The 12,631-nt window shown below is 40.4% G+C and overlaps 1 protein-coding gene across 1 annotated transcript; it reads right to left on the bottom strand.

Moving 5' to 3' along the window:
* Nucleotides 1–1,760: 1,760 nt before the first annotated feature.
* On the bottom strand, nt 1,761–4,120 carry LOC139453026 (uncharacterized). Its single transcript, XM_071234652.1, has 2 exons — nt 4,111–4,120; nt 1,761–2,275 (listed from the first exon to the last, which is right to left on the bottom strand). Exons 1-2 carry the CDS (start codon nt 4,118–4,120, stop codon nt 1,761–1,763), a joined length of 525 nt encoding a protein of 174 aa, XP_071090753.1.
* Between the last annotated feature and the right edge of the window lie 8,511 nt (nt 4,121–12,631).

Genomic DNA, 12,631 nt, shown 5'->3' with positions numbered 1-12,631 from the left:
TACATATTCAACAAGGCACAGGCACCAACATATAGATAATAAATAAATACCAAAACACATCCTCGATTAATCAGGGATTATCTGTGAAGAGATAAATACCCTGAATCCATTCGCTACCTTAGCTTCGTTTTGGAGCCTGGTTCGAAAGGCGAAGCTAAAAATAGCCGTCCCCTCAAGCTACACCCATGTGCGACAGAAATTTTGTGCGAGGCTGGTGATAGGAGACAAGGAAATGGTGACGTCACTTCCTGAATGAAGCTATGGCAGAGATTGGGTCCAGGGTATTTATTGTAATAGAATGTGATGTTATACACTGCCGCGTTGTCGAATAATCACAGAATCTATCCAGACAACCGGACTGACAACTCACAAAAGTTGCCTGCCCAGTCATAGAATTGGATTCGCTTTGCAGAGTTGCGTCCCTTGGGCACGCCAGAAACCTATGATTGTGGGTCCGAATCCCGGTTCGCCACGATTATGTTACTAGGTTTGTCAGCACAATACCCGTGCTCGTTGGTTTCACCGAAGTGGTAAACGTCTGAGACCTGCATCACGTCGGGCTTTCCTCAAACATAAAGCTGACACGCTGTGATATAACTGGAATACTGTTAAAAGCGGCGTTAAACACAACTCACTCACTCACTCACTCACTCATAGAATTGACAGTCCAGAATTTGTAAATTGAACAGACCAACCCTGTGCAAATGATAATAAAATCACAGTCAGTTACATGGTTTAAGATTAACACACCATTTTGGCGGCCTCGCGTTATTTACCACGTGACTCGCGAAGATCCTGTGTGAAATAGGTCTTCAGCAACCCATGCTTGCCGTAAGAGGCGACTATGCTTGTCGTAAGAGGCGACTAACGGGATCAAGTAGTTAGGCTCGCTGACTTGGTTGATGCATGTCATTGTATCCCATTTTTGTGGATCGATGCTCAATCACTGGATTGTCTGGTCCAGACTTGATTATTTACAAACCTCGGTCATACAGCTGGAATAATACTGAGTGCAGCTTTAAACAACAACAAAACAAACAAATATAAACCACGCGTCCACGAGCAATGTTGATCACTGCTGGGAGTAAACGCCAAAGCTTCGTGATTTTTCTAAATGCTTGCATTAGTTACAGTAAGATGTCATGCAGTCGCAATGAGTCGCTTCGCTGTATTTGTTGATCATAAGTTAACATGTCACTCCAACCCTGAGTGACACCAGGTGGTCGAGGATGCTCGAAGTGTAACTGTACTCTTTTTAAAACATCCAACACCCCCAGGGGCGGTCGGGTAGCCTAGTGGTTAAAGCGTTCGCTCGTCACGCTGAATACCCGGGTTCGATTCCTGACATGGTTATAATGTGTGAAGCCCATTTCTGGTGTCGCCCGCCTTGATATTGCTGGAATATTGTTAATAGCGGCGTAGAGCCATACTCACTCACTCACTCACTCACTCCCATCCTCCCTCCCTCCCTCCCTCCCTCACTCACTCACTCACTCCAACAGCCCCAACTACCTCCCGAGTCTTTGGATTGGACTCCACCAACAAATGTTGGTCATGTAAACTATTGTGTAGGCGGTAGGAAGACACTATGTATATCAACAATCGCCCAGGCAAGCTGTTATATTGTATGCTGATTTCATAGACTCACAATAGAATCTTTCACGTGTGTTGTTTCTTTTGTTGCAAAAGCGAAATCGATGCTCAATCTTGGTTATGTAGCTCACCTATCTGGAATTTTGAATTTCTGGAGTGGGATTTTTTCATGCTGTTCGTAAGATGAGACTACATTTGGGGTTGGGAGGTAACAGCGTGTGAACGTGTGTCATCGTACAGCAACGACACATCGTACACAGCGACACATCGTAAACCTGTGTCACATCGTACACCACCGACACATCGTACACCAGCGTCACATCGTACACCACCGACACATCGTAAACCAGCGTCACATCGTACACCTGCGACAGATCGTACACCAGCGTCACATCGTACATCACCGACACATCGTAAACCAGTGTCACATCGTACACCACCGACACATCGTAAACCAGTGTCACATCGTACACCACCGACACATCGTAGACCAGCGTCACATCGTAAACCAGCGTCACATCGTACACCAGCGTCACATCGTACATCAGCGTCACATCGTAAACTAGCGTCACATCGTACACCACCGACACATCGTACACCAGCGTCACATCGTACACAAGCGTCACATCGTACACCAGGGACACATCGTACACCAGCGTCACATCGTACACCAGCGACACATCTTACACCAACGACATATATTCAAATTCTTTTATTTCTGGTATAGCTGTTTCTCCAATGTTTCGTCGGTCCAAAATGTTGAAATTCAAACTAATGCTCGATTAAAACGTTTCCAGCACAAAAGTATTGTAATTATATTCACGCTTTTGCTATACAGCAGGTTCAAAGGTACGAATACATTCTCATGATGGAATGAAAATTTTTAATATGTGTTTTGTCATAGCAACAGTTCTGTCCGTACTACACACACTGAGTGACTGGGGTGTTTTTTTCGCAGATAATATATATGTATATGTGGGTAATCGAGCACGGGTCTTCAGCCGGACGAAAGAACGCACTACCAACTAAACTATGTCGTTGTTTCAATAAGGCGGGACGGTCGGGTAGCCTGGTGGTTAACGCGTTCGCTCGTCACTCCGAAAACCCCGGTTCGATTCCCGACATGGGTACTATGTGTGAAGCCCATTTCTGGTGTCCCCCGCCGTGATATTGATGGAATATTGCTAAAAGCGGCGTAAAACCATACTCACTCACTTCAATAAGGCATGGCTGCAATTGTTATCCTATATGACTTAAGCCTATGTTTTATGTTTATTATTAATTGTATGGAATATCAAATGCAAATAAAAGGACAAAATCTAGTTTATTATCATAAGAAAAGCAGAGTCCATTGAACGATTCCGACTGTATCATATTTTTATGAATCAATATCAAATAGTGATGACACCAGGTGTTCGCGAAAAGGTGGGCGTGTCCTGTCCCACCAGTGGGACCCGTCACAAAACAACTGTGTAACATATGGTACAAGTCAAAATAGGGAATTGCATCGGACATCATTTTTGTCACTTATGCGATGATTTTGAAATGTCCTCCACATTGTTTACCATAACTATTTGAAATCTATACCAAGGCCTTGAATGTTGTAGCCCTGGTAAAACAACGTTCAAGCAAGAGTCTTTCATATGACGCTGCTTGAAATCGATTGTACCTCAAAAGTTGAGAAATGTGGGCACTAAAGGCTCGAACTGCTGAAATATTGCTGGAAAGCTGACTATTGGAAAGTTACAGTCATCCCTCTTGTCATACAGTCTTGTAAAGTTTTGTGTCAGTCTGAATATTTTGTGTTTGTTTGTTTGTTTGTTATTCTCATATATATTTCCTCTACCGTGATCAAACTGCCTAACACGAGACGAGCGAAACATGACGAACTTCCCCCTTTTTAAGAATCACCGGGTGTCAGCCGAACAATTTAAATACAGTAAACTACGGTTATAACGAACTCAAATTTTAGTTCGTTATAACCGTAGTTCGTTATAAGCATATATACAGCAAATGGCCGGGACCAAAAGAATAGCTCGTTATATCCGCCAGTTCGTTATAAACGTGTTCGTTATAAACGTAGTTTATTGTATCCCAATGATTTCCCAGTGTGGAAATGTAAAATTGTGAGGCCAAAGTCTTTGGACCCTTTTGGATGTCACACAGAATGAAATATTAATATCCCTTAGGAAATGGCATTATCCATCCAATGTGAAGCTTCCATTGAAAACCGATGATTTAAAAGGTTGGGGAATTTTATCAGCAAACTGTTTTGTGTTACGATGCAAAACAACGTCGTAAATGTATACAATGAACAACATTTCATCAGGTACACAAAGTATTAAATAATCGAAATTAATCATATAATGTGCAGTAGCGATTCGTGACAACGACTTTATAGTCCAGGTGAGCTTTGGCTTGCGGCGATCTTAAGTCTCTGTACAAGTCTACCGCAGGAATACTGGGACTGTCGAGGCGTATAACATCACCGCGCCCACACTTAAATCGACTAATTACCTCTAAACATTGCGGTTGTCATGGAAACAGGAAGGTTTCTCTTCCCGCGATTATCAAAGTAAGCATGTCCTCGACCAGAAGTCGATTCGTTACAAGGAAACACTAAGGAAAATGAAAACGTTTTGTTATTTCGTTGTCGTGAACGCCGACATGTTGTGCATAGATTATTGTGTGTCATAAAAGATTGTTTTTCTGTCATAGAAGTTTAATACGGAAACTATTTTCTTGTTTGAGTAGCGGTAGTTAAACTAATTATTCCATCGTCCTTGCTTAATGAATGCAGATTATTACTATCTTTCTGTCTTTACAACTCTGCGTTAATGAAAAGGGTTGGGAAAAACTATATTGATCATGTGTGAAAGATTCATTTCCTGCCTTGGCTTTGAAGCTTCTCTTATGACCCCAGTTTATTGCCGGTTATTTGTTAATAATTAGATTTGAAACATCTATTAGAGGGTAGACCAGTGCCCCACTGAGCCATAAACTGGAATATGCGTTTACGGCTGAACTATGCGTTTTTGGTGCATGTAAATAGGGATGATTTTCGTTCTTCTGTTCGGATTAAGGAGGTTCCTGTTTTATTGTCGACGATTTAAGATCCTTGTTTTCTTATTTGATTCACCAAAATGCGAAATTGCCAACTTAAAAAAGTTGCGAATTAGCAGGGTTCCAGATTAACGTGTGCATTAAAGAGTTCACTATAAACAGTGTTTGGAGTAATATGTCCAGTTATATCTCACCCTATATAGTTAGATAGCATACAATCTGTGAAGGTACGGCTTATAATTGGTCCTCAGCAACTCATGCTTGGGGAAAGTTATGATGATAGTAATATATTGAACAATTTCCCTTCACGGGGGCACGGGTGGCCCAGTCGTCTAAGGCGCCGCGCGTCCTACGGACACTTATGATTGTGGGTTCGAATCCCGGTTCGCCCCGATTATGTTTCTAGGTTTGTCAGCACCAAAGCTGTGCTCGGGGGTTTTACCAAAGTGGTAAACATCTGAGACCTGCATCACTTCGGGCTTTCCAACCACATTAAGCTGACACGCCGTGATGTAACTGGAATAATGTTCAAATCGGCGTTACAAACGCAACTTACTATATATCTAACACTGTTTTACTGAAAACCGCTCAATTATTGTCCAATGTAACTTAACTATTATTAATAAACATTATGTTATACATTTGATATTCCGCAGGGCACATTTGAACTCAGTCACTTGCCCAGGGTGACATCAAAGGTTTTGACACTTGTGTTTCGGGTGTATGTACGTAGTCGTGCTTCCGCCATCTGTCCATCTACCATTGGTTTTACTGAATACCGCTCAACCGTTTCCCGATGTAACGTATATATCTACGATCAGAATACATACACACAAACATAAACGCTATTACTCATAGTATACAAACACAGCCATAGATACGTTGTGCTCTTATAAAAGTAAGATCGGCAGTTTGGCTCTTAGCGGCAATTATAATGTTAATGTTTGATTGATTAAACGTGGCATTTATTGACAATCACATTCTCTTCTCCATACTGTACGCGATAACCGCGATCTCAGGTTTCAAATCACTCAGTATACATTGTCAGGAACGCGGCACAATACTGGCTCTAGTATGACATCACGCGTGCGCCATGTCAGTTGTTTTTATGCGTTTCCATTAACCGACTTCTGTATACGATTGAAGGCAATGGGGGAAAGAAATGTAAACAAGTGTTCGCATAACCATCGAGGACTTTACAAACGGCGCTTTGGGAATAGAGGGAATTAGTCGGTTAATAGCCAAACAGAGAGGTCTTCCATATTGACCAGTGTAGCGCCAAATCTTGCAACACTTTCACAACCCTCTAAGGATCGGGCCAACGTTAGCTTAATTTAAATGATGGAGCGATTCTTTAAATGTAAATGTTTAAAAAATAGATAAATATCTGACGAGTAGAGAATCAACAGCAGAACCCAAGACATACATCTGAACACAAAACCAGGAACGTGGTTCCTGATAAGAGTTAACGGTAGGTTTTTATTGCAAAATGACAGACGACGAAGTGGAGTGAGGAACCAAAACCATCTCTTCCACAGTTGGTCCCAGACAGTACGTGCAGTTTGAAGGTTTAATTCGCCCTCTTAGCGGTAGTCGTGAATCGGTCTGACGGTAGGAGGCGCGATGACTCATCCGTCTAACGAGCATGTCACGTGACTATCGATCCGCGAAGAACCCGATTCATTCACTAGATGAAAGCCAAGCTATTTCCCATCTGAGCTGGCCTTGAGGAGTTTTTTTCCTGGGAATTACAGCCCGTGTATTTCGATTGGTACGGTGCCAAATTGGTTTTTAGTTTGAAAAGTCAAACAGAACGCTTTTAGGTGCCAGGATATCGTGCAAGAGTTGATTTTTTCTTAAGAAATGTTTGATACGTCATTTGAGCGAAAGGTATTTTTCCAAATTAAAAATTTAAAATATTGAATCCTATATCTATCCCAAACGTAAATAAAACTTGAAATCAAGAACGACCCTTCTAGGTCAATTAATAAACTTCCATTCAATAGTTTAGTTTCATGATATTACACATTCAAAAATATCTAAATCATTCTCCCATCTTGCTTTGAGTAAATCGACATTCTTGAAATGGTCTTTGATACGTCATCAATATAGATATTGAATTCCTAAATAATCTTGTTGTTTTGTTTGTTTGTACGCCGCATTCACAGTATTCCAACTATAGAACGGACGCCTGTAAATAATCGAGTCTGGACCAGGCAATCCAGTGATCGATATTGTGAGCACCAATCCATGCCGTCGGGGTACGATGTCACGCATACAGCCAAGTCACGTAGCCGGACCACGTGATTCATTTGGTCGCCTTTTACGACCAGCGTATGGTTCTGGGGACCATTTCTAGCCCGGATCCCAACGGGGTTCAAAGTAATCACTTTAGGAAATATAAAATATCGATTTAACACAAGGGTTTTCTAACGAAAGCATTTATGGGCTTGTGAAACCAGGTGTTCAGCACAGGTGGCTCTAGGATGGTCTTGCACGTGGTGGTCACCCTTGATGGGTTAGGAAAGTGACATGAAATGTTCGCACGCCTTGAACTAAAACATACAGATGAATCAAAATATAAGCGATTCAAATGCTCAAGAATTACATTATTTCTTTCACAAAAAAACGCATGCTTAGAAGTAGAAATATCCTGTCTCCAACAACAATCCCAGCGCTCCACCCCTTAACACACACGCACGCACGCACAGACAGACAGTCACACACGCACACACCGAATATCGAGGATGTATCTAGTTCTCCAGCGCGGATAAAGCTTCTTTTTTTTAAAAAGGGGTTTGACTTTTGGGTTTTGACCATTCTCGCTTAATAATCGTGTAATTCTCTTGGAAATATATCACTAAGTATGTTAGTCCTAGTGTTGCTATAAGACGTTCACTTCTAGTATACGGTATCACACCTATCAAACTTCCGAGTGTAAGAAAATTTAATAAGTTATAAAAAATGATGCGCATACAAATCAAATTTATACCTTATACAAAATTTATGTGGAATTCATACAAAACGTAAATCCTAATACTTATTTATTTTCCATAATTCACACTTTTGTTGTTATGTTGTTGTTGGCCTTGTTGTTTTTTAAAATTAAGTTACACATGACAAAACGTTATTCTTATTGGAAGAATACCTAACAAAACGACGAAACCACCACACTACATACATATCTAAAAATCGCGAATATATTTGCAAGTAAAAAAGATTATGCTTCAGTGTGTAATGTGCAACAGTGGACCGTGGGAAGTGATTGTACGACCGCTTCACTGTAATACAACTGTGTTTCACATGAAATAATCTAAGATATTCCGATAATGTATTATCAATATTAATCTATTGACTGTGACGCCTCTAAGCACGAATATAGAAGTCGTTTGTAGAATTTGGTGTTGCTAGCTTTAATTTAATTATGAACTCGTGAGCCCGGTAAAAGTTGTTTGATGTTATGATGTTAATGTGCGAAAATTAACGGTAAATGAATAATTGTAATATAAAACTCGATACTGTTAGACCCTGAACAGTGCAGCATCCGCCAAATGTTGTCCAAGTCTGTTTAGCAAATATTATTGGTTCATACTGGTCCTATTCTCATCTCTTGGCCTGACATTAGTATACTTGAGGGTCTCTTAATACTCCAGGGTTCCCAGATGATTATATATATACCTACATGTTACTTTATTTCGGGAACTGTATGTTTGACAACCACTTCCCCCTGGAGATCCGGGTTAGAATTGATCTTAAGTAACCCATGCTCGTCGTAAGAGGCGACTAACGGGATCAGGTGGTCAGGCTCGCTGACTTGGTTGATGCATGTCATCGTGTCTCAATTGAGTAGATCGATCCTCGTGATATCAATCACTGGATTGTCTGGTTCAGACTCGATTATTTACAGACCTCCGTCATATAGATGGAATATTGCTGAGTGTTGCGTTAAACAACAAACAAACAAAAACACCGCTTACGACTCGTGCAAGATTTGCACGTTATTTTAATGAAGTCGAGCGAAGCGTGTTCCAATGCACAAAACAAATACCTCCCAGTATGACAAATTTCTGTTCAGTCGATTCAAGGGGGGATTCCACATCAACGTTTTAAGTTTCAGAATGAACGAGTCGTCGTATTATATTGCGTCTGTTATGGTTGCGAGTTTTTTACAAATACGAAAATTGTAGCAGAAAAAGATGGACTGAGAATGAGAAGACCGATTCTTCTCATTCATGAAGATCATTTAAAATAAAAAAAATTATGTTCTGAAACGCTAATTAACAACTTAGGGTTGTCATGATACGCCTACCGCAGGACATGCGTATGTATCGCGAGACAATAGTCACGATACGATACGTATCTTTATACACAGTACAGTGAAATGTGGCTCAATTGTTTCGTTAAAATGTGGAAAATTACATGTATAACAACATTGTCAATAAAAGAAGGAATAAACAACAAAACAATTTGAATATTTCGTTTTAAATGATTTTATTACAAGCTACATGTATCGTTGTTATCTATTGTGGAGTTGTCCGATTTTCGATCACAACGTTGATACCACTTAATTTTGTATATGCGACATATATATACTTGATAATGCGACATAATTATTGGCAACTAACTGTGTCAGAACAACGGGACTTGACTGTTCTTAAGTTTGGCGCTATTTGATGAATTTCACCGTGTTCTGCGTGGCCCTTCTGACAAGGGCTCGTTGTTGTTGCTGAAGTCGCACGATTATTTATTGAAGCTGCTTTTAATGATATTTTGCACTCGGAATTAACGTAAGGTTTCGTGAAAGGTGAGAAGGTAGAGTCCGAGTCGTTGAAAAAAATCGTACATATTACTTTTAAAAATCGATACACAATTAAAACATGAATAGAAACATGGTATCTTATCGTCTAAATTCGCGATACGTCGATGCATCCATGAATAATGTCAGCCCCAATACACATCATATGTGCTGCTCACTAGTGTAAGCAGACCGCCTCCGTGGTCTAGTGGTAGACCGACTGTCAGGAGAGCGGAAAACTACCAAAAGACGTTAAAAGATTGTACTTGTTGTTACCCTGTACTTGTTGTTACCCGCTCGGCCATAAGGGTATAAAACAATGACTGGTTGGCTCGAAGTCAGTATACTGTTTCTGAGCGGGGTATTCATGTTAAACTGTGGCATGGTATCTCATTCGGCTAGGACTATAAAATCACACACACACACACACAAACACACACACACACACACACACACACACACACACACACACACACACACACACACGTGCAGCATACCATGCCGCAGTTTAACACGAATACCCCACTCAGACACAGTATACTGACTCCGAACCTACAGGCTTTGTTTTTTCACCTTAATGCAGTCAGGGTGCCATATTTTTGTATGCCAGGAGTCGAACTCCCGACCTTCCGCTCACCGGGCAGACACTCTATCCACCAGACCATGGAGGTGATCCATACATAGAATAACACCAATATAAAAACAAAGATCCTTTGTGACTTAAGGGTCCGATAGAAAATACCGTGTCGCCTCTGGTAAAGGCGAACCACGGAAATGGGGAAAATCTATATAGTAACATACAAGCCACAAACGGAAACGTCAGACACGTTTTTGTATTATTTAGCTAACGGAATTTATGTTTCAAAGGCGGAATGTCGGTGGTCGAAATGAAATAAAAAACAATATTCAAACAAAAAACATATTCTTTTATTGTGATCACATGAAAGTAAGATCAGTAACAGCATGTTAACAGATTCAGGGTAAACGTTTCTTCCCAAAGTTTAATTCTATCTGTTATTAATGACATTTTGGTCGTTGAGTTTAGTCGTAATCTCATCATCATCATCATCGTCATCATAACAACTTATTAGTCAGAAAGAGTATTCGAAACAAAAACAATCCGTCACTTAAAGCAGTACCAAGAGGTAACGTTCCCTGAAAATTGAATCCTTTGTCAATGAGAAGTTGATATTTTGCATGTATGAAGGACTGATTGTAGGTAAGTATTGAACACCCACAGTTGATCCTCAGTCATGTCGCCTCCTATTCCTAGTGATGGAAGCAACCTCCTATGTCTCTTACAAAGCCTTTATCAGCTTTGTAAGAGTTTGACAGCATCCCTCTTACAGCAACAACTCGTCAACAACGACATCTTCAATATCATAAATGCAGATATTTTACGGGCTCATGGAACACTTCTCCAGTTTAGTCCCCCAAGAGTTATTTCCCCTTAACTAGAAAAAAACGTTGTTTATTGAACAGGTGGATTTGGTGAGACCAGCGTTATTCAAGCTCTGAATATTCTTGGCTTGTCTGATCCTCGCTTTAAAGAAGCAATCTTGATTTATCACTCGACTACCGCAGCTCTCATACACTAGCATTGGTTGTTTGTTGTTTAACGCCTAACTCACTAATATACACTAACATTGACTTGCAACGTCTATCGTAGTTCTCAGATCGTTTAAGGACCTGCTCGATATTGTGAGTAGAAATATATTTAACAATGCTGTTCAAGAAACAGTAAACACTGTTTTGATATCCTGTCAATTTGGTAAATTGGGGACTCTATAAGAACCCAAGAAATCTGATTTAGGGAGTAAGCTGGGTTTAATACTGCTTTGAATATTGTTTATTCTCAGTAACATCACGGTGTGTCGGCCTTATTCGGGAGGAGAGTTCAAAGTCTAATGTCGCATTTACCTCATTTATGAGAGAGTACGTTATACTTACTATCGATTGGATTCGAAACTGTATCAGTAATATTTTTGAAACATGTATTTACTTGTGTCCTACTGTAACATGCAACATATACCGTAAACTACGCTTATAACGAACTACGGTTATAACGAACTACAATTAGTTATCCCCTTGAGTTCTTTATAACCGTAGTTTACTGTAGTTATATCACAGCTGATCGGCTTAATGTAGGAGCAAAGCCAAAATTGATGAAGGTCTCTGCCGTTTAAATGAGAACAGGTATGCTGACATTTAAATGAGAACAGGTATGTTGACGTATAAATGAGATCAGGTATGCTGACGTTTAAATGAGAACAGGTATGCTGACATTTAAATGAGAACAGGTATGTTGACGTATAAATGAGATCAGGTATGCTGACGTCTAAATGAGAACAGATATGCTGACGTTTAAATGAGAACAGGTATGCTGCCGTTTAAATGAGAACAGGTATGCTGACGTTTAAATGAGAACAGGAATGTTGATGTTTAAATGTAAACAGGTATGCTGATGTTTAAATGTCAACAGGTATGTTGACGTTTAAATGAGTACAGATATGCTGACAAACCAAGAGTCACAATCAGACCGTATCTAGGATTCGGACTCTAGGTGTTTTGTGATCATAAGTTAAAACACATAAGTGAAAATAACAGCAAGACACAAATTTGGCCTACCGATTTGCTGTGCAGAGTTGTGTCCCTTGGACACGGCAGAAACCTATGATTGTGGGTTCGAATCCCGGTTCGCCTCGATTAGGTTTTCTAGGTTTGTCATCACCATACCCGCGCTCGTGGGTTTCACCAAAGTGGTAAACGTCTGAGACATGCATCACTTCGGGCTTTCCTCCCACATTAAGCTGACACGCCGTGATATAACTGCAATACTGTTAAAAGCGGCGTCAAACCCAACTCAGTGTAAAAAGTAGAGACAACTGTTGACAAGTGAATAATTTTAGACAAATATATTCCTGAAATGAGTTATACTGTGTCAAGTTTACATTCAATGTTTAATCCATTCCCTTTAAATTTCTGCTGCATAAACAATTTTTTTTCTCGTCGTGATAATAACGTATCAAAGTACGTCCGAAACCCGACCACGACACCAGATGATGCAACTAACGTGGCAACTTTGACCTCTGAACTCCATCCCCAAGCTTTAGCCAATCAAATTACGGGACACAGACACACCTCCAGACCTTCACCTTGAAGTGAACTTCCGCTGTGAAA

Source organism: Haliotis cracherodii, unplaced genomic scaffold (assembly GCF_022045235.1).
Source record: "Haliotis cracherodii isolate W230 unplaced genomic scaffold, xgHalCrac1.p SCAF_9, whole genome shotgun sequence".
Classification (NCBI taxonomy): domain Eukaryota; kingdom Metazoa; phylum Mollusca; class Gastropoda; order Lepetellida; family Haliotidae; genus Haliotis; species Haliotis cracherodii.
The sequence above is the reverse complement of the archived record's forward strand: the minus strand, read 5'-3'. Positions and strand labels throughout refer to the sequence as shown.